This window comes from Triticum urartu, chromosome 5A (assembly GCF_056163025.1).
Source record: "Triticum urartu cultivar PI428250 chromosome 5A, HENAU_Tu73, whole genome shotgun sequence".
Classification (NCBI taxonomy): domain Eukaryota; kingdom Viridiplantae; phylum Streptophyta; class Magnoliopsida; order Poales; family Poaceae; genus Triticum; species Triticum urartu.
In genome coordinates this window covers 317,109,528-317,123,326 of record NC_141877.1, presented here as the reverse complement: position 1 = coordinate 317,123,326, position 13,799 = coordinate 317,109,528, and the positions used below count along the sequence as shown (strand labels likewise).

Below are 13,799 nucleotides of genomic sequence, written 5' to 3'. Positions count from 1 at the left end.
GCCATCGAGGATAACAAGATGGGGTTTTCTTCATATTGCATGAGTCTATCCCTCTACATCATGTCATCTTGCTTAAGGCGTTACTCTGTTTTTAACTTAATACTCTAGATGCATGCTAGATAGCGGTCGATGAGTGGAGTAATAGTAGTAGATGCAGGCAGGAGTCGGTCTACTTGGCTCGGACGTGATGGCTATATACATGATCATACCTAGATATTCTCATAACTATGCTCAATTCTGTCAATTGCTCAACAGTAATTTGTTCACCCACCGTAGAATACTTATGCTCTCGAGAGAAGCCACTAGTGAAACCTATGGCCCCCGGGTATATCTTTATCATATTGATCTCCTACTACTTAGTTATTTCCTTTGTTATTTACTTTGCCTTTATTTTACTTTGCATCTTTATCATAAAAATACCAAAAATATTATCTTATCATATCTATCAGATCTCACTCTCGTAAGTGGCCTTATAGGGATTGACAACCCCTATTTGCGTTGGTTGCGACGAGTTATTTGTTTTGTGCAGGTACGAGGGACTCGCGCGTAGCCTCCTACTGGATGGATACCTTGGTTCTCAAAAACTGAGGGAAATACTTACGCTACTTTGCTGCATCATCCCTTCCTCTTCAGGGAAAACCAACGCAGTGCTCAAGAGGTAGCACGGACCCTACGGGTCTTGTCCATCACATCATTATCCTAATACAACACATGTCTATGGTTAGGAAACTTAACCATCTTTGATTAACGAGCTAGCCTAGTAGAGGCTTACTAGGGACACGGTGTTTTGTCTATGTATCCGCACATGTATCAAGTTTCCGGTTAATACAATTCTAGCATTAATAATAAACATTTATCATGATATAAGGAAATATAAAATAACAACTTTATTATTGCCTCTAGGCCATATTTCCTTCAAAATCATCACCGGAGGCCATCTTCATCATCCTGGCGGTCTCCATGACGAGGAGGGAGTAGTTAACTCTCGGGGCTGAGGGTATGTACCAGTAGTTATGTGTTTGATCGCTCTCTCTCTCTCTCTCGTGATCTTGATTTGGCACGATCTTGATGTACCATGAGCTTTGTTAATATAGTTGGATCATATGGTGTTCTTCCCTCTCTATCTTTGTTGTGATGAATTGAGTCTTTCCCTGTGAGGTTTCATTATTATCGGATTGAATATTTTGGATTTGAGATCACTTGATGTATGTCTTGCATGTGTATACTCGTGGTGACAATGGGGTATTATGTTGAGTCACTTGATATATGTTTTGGTAATCAACTTGCGGATTTCCTTGGTGACAATGGGGTAATCTAGGCACATAGGTTGATACACGTTTTCATCCTACTTTCTCTGATAGAAACTTTGGGGTACTCTTTGAAGTTATTTGTGTTGGATTGAATGTTATGTATCTGAAGTTGTTTGATACATATCGAATAATTGACTCACGAATACTTGTGGTGACATTGAAGTATTTATGTGACATTAGAGTTGATTGATGTGTATCATATGGTGTTATTGTAGTACGAACTCTAGGGCTATTTGTGACACTTATATATGGCTCAATAGATTATCGGAAAGATAACTTTGATGTCGTTCGCTACCTACAACAATTTCACCTTATATTCTCCGCTATTGATAAGAACTTTGGAGCGATTCTTTGTCGCATGTTGAGGGATTGTTATATGATGCAATTATGTTAGCATTGTTGAGATATTGCACTAGTGAAAGTATGAATCCTAGACCTTATTTTTAAGCATTGATATACCGTTTTGCTCATTGCTTGCTACTTGCTACCTTACTGTTTTTATTATTTCAGATTATAGAAACCTATATCTACTATCCATACTACACTTGTATCAATATCTCTTCGCCGAACTAGTGCACCTATACAATTTACCATTGTATTGGGTGTCTTGGGGACATAAAAGATTTCTTGTATTTGATTGCGGGGTTGTTGGAGAGAGACCATCTTCATCCTACATTTTCCATGGATTGATAAATCTTAGGTCATTCACTTGAGGGAAATTTGTTGTTGTCCTACAAAGCTCCGTGCTTGGAGGCCCAAGAGAGTCTACAAGAATAAAGTAGTGTAGTAGACATCAAGGACGCCTCCAACGATGAGCTAGCACCACCCTCCTCTTCCTCCGTGGCACCCTCCTCCTCCGCTCCACCCTCGCTGGTGCATTGCACCATCACCATCGGCGAGGCCCGTTGCCCATTATACGGACATGGTGCGGGAGGAGCGGGAGGACCAGTTCCGGGTGACGCGGGCCAACGCCAACTACAATCACAACCTCCTCCAGAAGCATCTGCAGGCGAAGGAGCAGGTCGTTGCCAGCAGGGCGGTCGCGCCGGACGCGGACCTAGCAGAGCAGGAGGCACTGCTCGAGTCCTACCGCTTCGCCCATGAGATCCGCATCACCCGCTGGCGGTACCGGCAGCGGGTGGCAGAGGTGGCAGCCGCCAACAAGGAGTGCGACAATGAGGCGGGCGAGACGTTATTCGGCGACATCAATGACGAGGAGGTCGAGCCCGGCGCCACGACCACGACGAAGTTGGCATGTCTACGGGCGCCGTTGGCAGCGAGGAAGAGTAGTGCACAGTAGGTCGCCGCCGCTCGTGTCCCGGGAAGGCCACGCTCCTCCCCTCCTGTCAACGCCAAGCTTGGTGGGATGAGCATCTTCGGCCGATTAGTCGCTTGGCGGCAATGTGGAGGCGGACTGCTTCAGTTACTGGGGCTCCGGGGGCGGAGGTTACGGAGGCGGAGCTGGAGAGCGTCGAGGCGGAACTGAAGATGGTGAAGTTTCAGTTCTCGGAGCTGATGATCAGACACGGGGACCGGACGCCGGCGATCATTTAGATTAGGTATTAATTATATCCCAGAGCCCGCCTAGCACCGCTTTGATGTATTTGTAATGAAATCCGTCATGTTTACATGAAATCCAGTCGTGTTTATATAAAATCCGGACTTGTTTGAATGAATTTCGTCCGGTTGGTTCATGTTGTTGTGAAAATGTATGCGGTTACCGTTAGATGGCTGCCTCTCGCATCTGTATCCACGAACGGATGCGGGAGGAAATTTGCGGGTTGCCGTTGGAGATGCCCTTACCTAGGATAAAGTTAATCGGGGAAATTTACTACTCCAGCAGCCTGCCTCAGCAAATGAAAGATAGTTCTTTTTGATGGAAATCTCACTTAAAATTGCTACCAATTTTCAACGATGCTAAACTTGTGTCGTGGGATCCGGTAGCACCGCTCTAGTGTGGCATGATCCATGGCAAGAGCAACCCCTCAGGCAAAAATTTCCAAAATCTCTCTCTTTTGAAAACAATGGTAAGATCTCTTTAGCAAACATTGGAATCAGCTCTTCAGAATTGTCAGATAATTTTCAAACCCCCGTTTCCGCTCAAGTATTTGAGCAATACAATGAGATGAAAGATTTAGTTCTTCAAACATGCAATCCTCCTGCCAAGGATAAATGGAACTATAACTGGGTTGTAACTGGATACTCCTCAATCAAAATGTACAACCGGGTGAAAGGGAAATATGTTGCCCACATTATTTTCAAATGGCCTTGGAAAAGTGACAACAGAATTAGGCATAAAATATACGTATTTTTTTTGGGTGCTTCTGCATGACAGAGTCAACACTAGAAATTTGCTGAAAAGGAAGACATTCTACTTTGAGTGCTATGATTGTGTTTTCTGCAACGAACAAGCTGAAGAGACCTCAACGCACCTCACTCTTTTGGGATTGCACATTCACTCGGGACAGCTGGCTGGCCCTATTGCCCAATAAAAGAAGAGGGATATCCATGTTGATGAAGTAATTTAAATCTCTCTTGATTTCCCTAAAACAGTTGCCATGGATATAATAATTTTGGGATTCTGAAATATTTGGAATCAGAAAAATGGCAAAACAACTAGAAATGAAGTGCCAAGTGTTAACACCTGGAAACATTTACTCAAACAAGATCTGATGCTTCTGAGACATAGAGTAAAGAGCAAGAATGCAGGGTGTTAGGAAGGCTGGATTGACACCCATCTATGATGCTGGTGCCTCTTTTTGTGATCTCTTAATCTGATTCCTATGTTTCCTAAAGCTGTTTCTCTTTTCAAAGGGTGCTAGAGCTGGTATTGGATAGGACATTTGTTTGGTTTTTCTTTTTGCTTGTAAATATGTAGTGGTTTATATTTAATTAATGTATGAAAATACCGTAGAACAACTTCTACGGTTCTGGGCTTCAAAAGAAAAGGAACATCAATCCATGGACATATACATATAGATAAAGATAGATGGATGGATAGATAATGTTTATCCACTGTTATGCTTGAATAGATACATCACTTTCGTTTGCCAGAGCTTATCTGGCTTGATCCACGTCACACACGATGATCATGTAAATGTAATGGGAGCGATGATGGTGACAACGACCACGGATCCATGGCACCACACCAATTTACTAATTTACACATGAATTGATTGAGAATGACCGGCCACTTGAACAAGATTTTTTTTAGTTTCCCCTTTTTATTGATCAGCAAACCAGCTCAAGTCATGTGCATAGACAACTACTAGTAGATCACACTGATTGCTCATATCTGCTGACAAAAGATGGTTATGTTGCAAGGCAGGTCAAATTGATGATACTGAAGGATTATTATGGTGATGCTAGTTCGACAGCCATCGCCAAGCAATCTGAAACCATGCAACATACTCCAGTACTCTAATTCTTGCTAGAAAGGAAATGACCAAGAACTCCTCTAATTCTTCGTAGCAGCTTATCATATGAGAGAGAGAAACATATGAAGCAATCCAGGACCGATAACCACCGGGGAAAGAAAAGGCTACAACATGTGACATAACTTCCATAGTTCCATAACATTTGCCAACCAACCACTCTTGGTTCGGCATTTCATTTCCAGGGATTCAAACCCGTCGGTTTCGGCGGGGATCGCTCTGTTCAAGGATACCTTAAGGCCACCCCCGCGAAAATTAGAGGGGCCTTACAAGCAGCAGAAACGAAAAACAACAGCGGCGCGCGCGGATCAAATTTACACATCGGAAAAAGCTTGCAATGTACAACTGGGCCTATTGCAGCAGTGGGTAGGATGAACCTGAAACTGCAGAAGCTGTTATCACCTCACCCTGCACGCCGGCACGGCAGGGGAGCACTTGGGGTTGGGAATGGCCCTGCAGTGGACGCTGTTTCCGGTCAGGCTGCGGCGAACTCTATAGTCAGGGAGGCCACCGGCTTGAACAATGGCTCCATCACTCCCACCGCCACTCTGCAATGGCTCGAGCGTCTCTACGACATCGCTCATCAGGGGCCTGGCCTTGGGGTTCTGGCTCAGACAGTAGTATGCAAGGCTGCAGGCCTTGTGAGCTGCTCTCACTGAATACTGTCCCTCCAGTTTTGGGTCGATGATTTGGTGAAGCCGCCTCTTATCGCTCAGCTTGGGGCGAACCCAGTCAACCAGGCTGTGCTCCCTGCTTGCCCGGGATTTGTCGATGGACTTCCGCCCTGTCAGGAGCTCGAGAAGGACCACACCAAAGCTGTAGACATCACTTCTAGCTGTCAAGTGACCTGTCCAGTAGGTATATTCATGAGGTTGCCAGGAGAGACAAAAAAGTTACATGCATTCTTGCGTATCGCCTCGAAAAATAATTTTTTTACAAGGTAAAAAAACTATTCCACATAATACATGATATATTTGTGCGTGATCTCAGATCATGCAGTTTGGCGGTAATGGCATTGTGGCATTATTAAGCGAATTTATTTACCAAAGATATTGTTGGAAAATGAGGGTAATACCGGTCATCACATATTCAGGGGCGGCATAACCGTATGTTCCCATCACCCGTGTTGATACATGGGTCTCATCACCTTCTGGGCCAGCTTTTGCCAGGCCAAAGTCTGACAGTTTAGCAGTATAATCCTGTGGCAATGTAAATAAGAGGCAAATGTCATTATCACAAACAATTAGGTATTTCTGATGGATATGCAAAGAACTAAGAAGAAAAAAAGAAACATGGCAAGTAGCCAAGTATGAACACTCAACAGAGTCCAGCAGAATATTTGAGGTCTTGAAATCCCTGTAGATAACAGGCCTTTCAGCATTGTGGAGACAAGCCAACCCTTTGGCAGCTCCCAGTGCAATAGACATCCTAGTTGCCCAGGGTAAGGGAGTAGCGGTCTCTGAGGGGGGAAACAAGAGAAGGAGTCAGCAAAACCTTTTTCGCTGTTTCATATACAAGTTTAACCCAAAATAAAAATATAGCTCATACAATAGGAGAAAGAATAAACTAATAGGCAATTTTTGCAATTTGGATATAGCTCGTAAATAAATTTTCAACAAATACACAACAAACAGACCAGATTCAGGCTTCAGCTGCAGAAGTGAAGCACTGGCAGTTACATGTGGAAATTACTAGTTTACTGGATAATCTCTAACACAAATGCTGATGATTAAGTTCAAATCCTGAACTGAGTCTACCAGTATCTGTTTCCAACAAGCCGAAAGCTGATTTTATATGCCAAGCAGAACTTATTAAGCTATTCTAGATCAGGGAAGATACAGAGAACTGGGCATTGCTCACTTGGCTACATGCGTGAGTGTATAAAAATGCCTAATGCTACATGGCAATGAAAAGTTACATCACACCGATATACTGACAAGAAAATAATATACTTCTATTATCCACGTTGTGGTCATCATGACGATGGTGTTGATCGCATTAGAGAAAGAATCGGGGGAATATATGTAAAGATATGGCGCCACAGAAATTCTTTTATGATATCATGTGAGCTGCCAAGAGTAGTAGATGTATTACTTCGAAACAAGTGGTTTTCCAGACTTCCTCGAAACATGAACTCATAGACAAGCAGCCTGTGGTCATCTTCACAGCAATATCCAATCAACTTTACTAGGTTTGGATGTCTTAGCTGCCCCAAGAAATTAACCTCAGTCTGACAAAGAAATAAAAAATGAGTAACACATTGAGAACTTTTTAGGAAAAGAAAAACAAAGAAATGACTTAACAGGGTAATAATATGACCAAAGCCATTGAACACGGTTTCTAAAAAACAATATGATAACCCTGGCATCGTTCTTCATAGTTACATACGAAATCAGTCTCTTTGGTTGGTGTTGTTGCTTGTGCTGACCATAGCACTATTATGTTTCCAAATCCAATACACGATAATGAATGCATGATTTTAGTAACTACAGGCACGACTCGGGGGCTACGCTTATTTCATTCACATGCACGATAAAAATAACCTTTTTCAACTTACGAATTTTCCAGTTTCCACATTCTGAGTAAATTAGTTACAGTAATACATCTACTACTCTCAATTAAATGTATACTAAAGAAAACGTTTTTTGTCATTTTTTCATTTTAGTGTATAGAGAATTATCCTGACCAGGCATGCTAATTTGCATGATATTAAGAAAATTAAATGTGCATGGAGTTCTCAATAAGGTTTCTTATGTGCTGGTGCTGCAACACATAACATGCATAACTAGATATATCATAGTTCTTGTAATAATTATTAAATTTTCAGCATGCCAATGTACATCGTAAACACTATCAGGCATGACAAAACGGAATAACTTGGTTACTCACTAGCCATTCTCTGTGCCCTTGATGTCCATCTTTGTTGAGCACCTTGACGGCAACAGGCAGTGATTTCAGGCCAACCCTGACATTCTCATCTATGTAACCCTTGTAAACAGTCCCAAAGCCTCCTTCGCCAAGAACATAATCGGCCCGAAAGCTCTTTGTGATTGTTTCAAGCTCAAACAACGTGAATGCAATCACATTGTTGTATATGGAAATGTTCTTGGCATCTTCGATTTTCCTAGGTGTTGGAGGGTCACTCACATCTGATGAGGTGCGGGTGTGCTTCCTATCTGCAAGAGCATTCTTGTCGGAATGTTGTAACAAGTGGACTTGCTGAACTGAAAACATACCATTGCACAGAAAAATAAGTTCATGTTAGTGCCATTTACGCATCAGTTGGATAAACTAAAAACAGACTATCACATTAAAAAGGGTAAAGCATTACAGATCTAATACTTAGTTTTATAAAGAAATCATAAACCATGGAATTCAAGAAAAAAAAATCGAACTCACTCATGTAGTACATAGAGCTGAGTGAAGGTGATTAGTTTGAAAATTACAGAGGGATTGGATTATCAGCAATATTATTATTTTGACAGGCATAATTAAAGAGAGAAGAAAGACAGTTAAGTCTCATTCCCAAGCGCATCAACTTTCTACATTAGCAACTCTGTAAATTGTAAAAGTAACATGAAGACAAGTGAAATGAGAGCAGGCCATTGAATGCTGGCTTGGACTATGTTTCTGAGTATAAGAGAGAGAAAAAAGATTGCACACGCGCAAATTAGTTACAGCAAGGGGTAAACAGGACCACCAGATCTACTACACAGTTGCAGATTGCTTTTTAAAAGGCAACTTGGTACTAGAAGAGATTATGTTAACCCAACGTGCAGGATCATGGCTTTCTTTTTTCTGAAAATCTGAAAGTCAACAGTACAGAGTGAGGGAGGGCAGAGATTGCAGCCGCCTCCAGTTCCACTGGGGCAAGGGCCTGTAAATATTTCCCAATGAGCTCAATGAAGCAGGATTTATGATGCAAGAACAAAGAAGATAAGGAAGGTGAGAAGAATGCCAACTTGGGCAGCAAATGCAGGAGGCAAGAAACCACGGTTGAACAAAAGTTGATACTCATATCAGAGGAGAGAAATCAAATGGGGATTAAAGACACCACAGTTCACCAAAAATGAAGATAAAATTGGAGCAAAAAATGCAGATTCTATACCCAAAACCCCCCGTTCGAATACAGAAGAAATATTTGTCAGGACGAAAGTTTAGATTTCAATCAATCAAAACCCTCTTCCGCAGTGCCGATTCGGAACAGGCCCTAGAAGAAAGAAAGCCCGAATTCGCCGCACAAGTCACCAGCCGGAAGATCCTAATAAACCGGACGCCGTCACAAAAATCGAAGCAAAGAATGTTCTTCCGGTGATTCCACCAGGAATTCCATAACGCGGATCTCAGGACCCACCGGCCCCCAAAACAAGCATCGGCAAGAAATCCCCAACCCGGCGTCGGGAAGGGTGGCTAAGGAGGAACAAGCAAGGACCTTGCGCGTGCGCGGCGACGACGGCATTCTCCTCCCGCGTGCCGCAGTTCCCCATCTCTGCCCTCCTCGTCTCGCTTGCGGTGTGGTGGTTGGCGGGGCTCTTGTTCCTCTGCCGGCGGTGGCCCAGCCTCTCATCTCATCCTCGGCGGGCCAGCGAGCTTCATCCTTGAGGAGAGGAGAGGAGAGAAGAGAAGAGAGGAGAGGCAGCGGAGAGGTGTGTCCTCTGGGGAGCAGCGGAGCGGATGGCTGTGCGAAACAGGAGCCGGCAGGAAGGGGAGGCACCGGCGGCAGAGCCTTAACCGTTACTCACTTGTGACGAGTGACAGGCAGGACTGATGAGTGATGGGGGAGGGGTGGTGGCCGTGGCCGTGCCTGTGGCTGTCCTCAAAAAGTACCACCGCCATTTCACTTCATTTCATCTTGACATTTTTTCAGAGAAGTTCATAATGGGTTGGTGGTAGCTCGCTTTTTCATATTGCTGAACTTTTGCAGCCCAATGTGGTACCGGTATGGAGGAAAAATCTTCAGAGATTAATAACCGGGGGATGCAGAATTAGTCTCCATCGTAGAAACAGGGTCCGTAAACAGTTGACTTGGTGGATTTGTTTGGGAATCCGGCACCGTGTGGTACAAATGTACGAACCGTGAACAGACGGATCCACCGCCTGCCAAAGATTCCTCTTGCTCCGGAACAATTCTTTCACGAGTGAACAATGCTCATGGACTTGACTTGACTAACAAAAAAAAAGAGAGGGTTTACAGTTCTTTGGCAAGTGAACAATAATGATTTACCTGCCATTTCAACAGACAATCTTATTTGTTTATCGTCTCAAAACAAAAGGTGTTGCGCTGGAATCACATTACGTGGCTTTGGGGAATCCAGCTACAGAAGAAAAGGGAAAGACAACACTTTGATCTCGCATAAATAAATTATAGGAATTTGGTTTTAGGAACAAGTGGTAACCCTTTTCCAACCTTATAGTACAACCGGAGAGCGGATGGGTAAACCACTTATTGAACATGATTTATCAATCTATGATCATTGGATACCGAAGGGTTTTTTTTTTGAAAAACCCCCACACATTAATCAATTAATAATGTTATTACAATCGTTCATTACAAAATTCACCACACAAGGCGGAACGCTATTAAGAAGAATCCCATCAGATTTACTTATAAAGCTAAACTTCGCAATTTCATGAGCCACCTTATTAGCGTTCCGATTAATTTTCGCAATTTTAAAATTCTTAAGCATCTTCGATATACTCAAGGCTTCTTTCTTCAGATCAATGAGCGAGGACCTGTCAAGATTCTCATTTGCAAGGAAAAAACGGACAAAAGCATAATCAGTCTCCAAAATAATGGACTGGTGAAGAGTAATACCTATATAAAGGCCTGCGAGGCAAGCACGCAGCTCAGCTTCATTCACGCTGTAGCACTGACTCAGAAAGTCCCGCGAAGATATAATAACTTCGCCAGATGAGTTCCTAACAACCACTCCCACGCTGGCCGCATTGATACTCTCCACATAGCTGGCATCGACATTGATCTTGATATAATCTTCTGGTGGAGGTTTCCATTCCACCTGTTGTTGTGATGTTGCGAAAACTGTTGTAGCACCTCCCAATTCTCCTTTACCTTTGTTACTAGGAACAACCTCGACAGTGTCGTGACAGGACGTAAAAGAAGACCAATAATTTACCACAAAAATTGCAGAAGCAGCAATGGATTCCTGCCCTTTTCCAAAAATTAAATCATTTCTCAGGTGCCATGCTCGCTAGAAAAGAAACAAAACTTGCTCTCGCTGTTGCAGGCTTAAATGATCCAACAGAATCAATAGTCAATCTGGCCCCGAGAATTTGAACCACTCTTCATCAGGAATATTTCACGATTCTCTCAAGGCAAGTTGCAGAGCACGAGCCTTAGAACAAGTAACGAGGGCATGAAAAGTGCTTTCATCTTCTACTTCACAAATAGAGCACATACCTGAAGTAATCTGATGGTGCTTAACTCTATTGGTCTGGACTGCCAAGCTATTGGTTGCGGCCCTCCAGGCAAAAATTCTTATATTCTGAGGTATATTAGCCTTCCAAATTAAATTCCAGAGCCTTCTTTCTCCACATGGATCTCCACTAGATTGACCCAATTTATCTTGACTATCTTTCAACTTAAGCGCTAAACTGTACGCACTTTTAACAGAAAATATACTGTTCTTCTCATAGTGCCACGCAATAAAATTCCCATCCCCATAAGTATGAATACGAATCTTAAGAATCTCCTCTGCATCATGGGGATAGAAAAGGTACTTAATCAAATTTTCATCCCATACATTTCTCCCGCTCAAGAACAAATCAGAGACCCATCTCAATCTAGTATTATGCCTTTTAGCTGAAATTTTAAGGCCAGTGCTCCTGGATAACCAATTATTCCTCCAAATATTAATACTAGATCCATCACCCACTCGCCAAACGACACCATTTTTAAGTAATTCCAGACCATGCATAATACCTTGCCAAGTGAGTGATGCAGAATGAGGAAACACTGTATCAAGAATATGTCCCTGAGGGTAATACTTTGCCTTCATCAGCTTAGCACACAACAAACCCGGATAAACCAATAACCTCCATGCTTGTTTGGCTAAGAGGGCTTGGTTAAATAATCTGAGATCCCGGAATCCCATACCTCCCTTACCTTTAGACCTTGTTAATTTTTCCCATGCTAACCAATGTGTTTTTCTTCGATCTTCCTCATCTCCCCACCAAAAATTCCTGATAATCTGGGTTAGCTCCTCACAAAGGGAAGCCGGGAACTTAAAAATACCCATAGCATACATAGGTAGAGCTTGAATAACTGATTTTATTAAGTCTTCTTTTACCCCACAAGAAGCGTATTTCTCTATCCAGTCAAAGAGCCTTTTCAAAACCTCTTCTTGAGTAGATTGAAACTTACCAGCTTTCATTCTTCCCTCAGGAACCGGAAGTCCAAGATATTTATCTTCGAACCCATCGACCGTAATTTTTAAGATTACCATTATAGCCACTTGATTCTCCAAACTACACTTTTTCCCAAACATCATGGAACACTTATCAGGACTTAATAACTGCCCATTCCCTTTCTCGTACTTTTAATGACAACTGCTTGATCAATGGAGCCTTTGAAAAATAACATACTGTCGTCCGCAAACAACAAGTGAGAAATACCTGGGGCTTGTCTATTCAAATGGAACTCCTGAAGAACTCCCCTGGTAGAAGCATCTTTAAGAAGTAAAGAAAGTGCCTCGGCAACAAATAGGAACAAATACGCGGATAAAGGATCTCCCTGCCTGAGCCCCTGAGTAGGTGAAAACGTCTCCAACAATTGTTTGTTGAAGCGCACCGCAAATTTCACTGATGTAACACATGCCATAATCCAATTTATCCACATCAGTGCAAAACCCAAAGCCCCCATCATACATTGTAAGAAACGCCAGTCCACCTGATCAAAGGCTTTTGCCAAGTCCAACTTATATGAGCAAAATTCCCCTCTGAAATCTTCCAGCGTACTTAACGAATGCATACATTCAAAAGCTATGATAGCGTTGTCAGAAATTAACCTTCCCGGAATAAATGCACTTTGAGTAGGCGAAATCATACCATCAAGGAGCGGTCGCAGTCTGTTAACAAGGCATTTGGAAATGATCTTATAGATAACATTGCACAAACTGATCGGCTTGAACTCTTTAATAGACTGAGGATTCTTAACTTTTGGGATGAGAACAATAGTTGTGTTATTAATCCCCTCTCGCATAATTCCAGAATAAAAAACTGTTGGACAGCCTTAAAAATATCCTCTTTGATCAAACCCCAATTCCATTGGAAAAACCTTGCAGGAAACCCATCCGGACCCGGAGCTTTTAACGGTCCCATTTGAAAAAACGCATCACTAATCTCTTATTCCGGAAATGGTTTGCAAAGCTCATCATTCATATCATCAGAGACAATGGGTTTGACCAACGAAATAATATGTGACGGGTTAATGGAGTCGTCAACAGAATAAAGTTTTTTAAAGAACGAGTTTTTATACCTTTCATTTCCTCCAGATTTTCCGTGAGACCCCCATCATCCTTCCTTAGTACCGCAATATAATTTTTCTTTGCTCTCCATGAAGCCTTTCTCTGAAAATAATTAGTATTACGGTCTCCTCCTCTTATCTTATCCAAACGAGATCTTTGCTTCCATAGCATATCTTCCTTTATAAGAAGCTCATCCATCTCTTGAAGAATTTTCTTCCTTTCTATCACTGCAGAATGATCATTCCTACTAAACAACACATTTAGTCTTTTACGAGCCCACTCCAGTTTCTTTGGTGAATAACCAATATGGACCCGACTCCACCCATGAAGAGATTTCATTAATTTGTCTAACTTATTAGCAATATCTTCAAGATCATTAATATTAGACTCTCTATTCCAGCAAGCACTAATCAGGTCATCCAATGCTCCACCTTCCCTCTCCCAATAAGATTCATATTTCAACTGATTAACAAATCTACCCACCTGGTGAGTACCCAATACCCCAACAAAAATGGGACAGTGATCAAACCTGGAGCTTATTATATGAGATACCTTACATCGAGGGAACATTG

General features: G+C 42.4%; 1 protein-coding gene across 2 annotated transcripts; it reads right to left on the bottom strand.

Moving 5' to 3' along the window:
• Positions 1 to 4,861: 4,861 nt before the first annotated feature.
• LOC125508722 (putative serine/threonine-protein kinase PBL8) lies at positions 4,862 to 9,541 on the bottom strand. 2 transcript variants are annotated; one of them, XM_087525951.1, is made up of 6 exons: positions 9,177 to 9,541; positions 7,634 to 7,963; positions 6,839 to 6,974; positions 6,067 to 6,203; positions 5,820 to 5,943; positions 4,862 to 5,591 (listed from the first exon to the last, which is right to left on the bottom strand). In XM_087525951.1, the coding sequence occupies exons 1-6, from the start codon at positions 9,309 to 9,311 to the stop codon at positions 5,143 to 5,145; spliced, it is 1,311 nt and encodes a 436-aa protein (XP_087382077.1). In that variant the 5' UTR covers positions 9,312 to 9,541; the 3' UTR covers positions 4,862 to 5,142. The 2 variants fall into 2 exon arrangements, with proteins under 2 accessions (XP_087382077.1, XP_048529464.1); XM_048673507.2 differs by having other exon boundaries at positions 7,634 to 7,968; positions 9,177 to 9,538.
• Positions 9,542 to 13,799: the final 4,258 nt, after the last annotated feature.

Bases quoted from the DNA above. Each gene is read 5' to 3' on its own strand.
- LOC125508722 (XM_087525951.1), bottom strand. From the start codon at position 9,311: ATGAGAGGCTGGGCCACCGCCGGCAGAGGAACAAGAGCCCCGCCAACC. The intron at 5,944-6,066 runs GTTGAGTGTTCA...ACATTGCCACAG, and splicing joins CAAATATTCTGCTGGACTCT to GATTATACTGCTAAACTGTC. The intron at 5,592-5,819 runs GTATTACCCTCA...CCTACTGGACAG, and splicing joins CCCTGAATATGTGATGACCG to GTCACTTGACAGCTAGAAGT.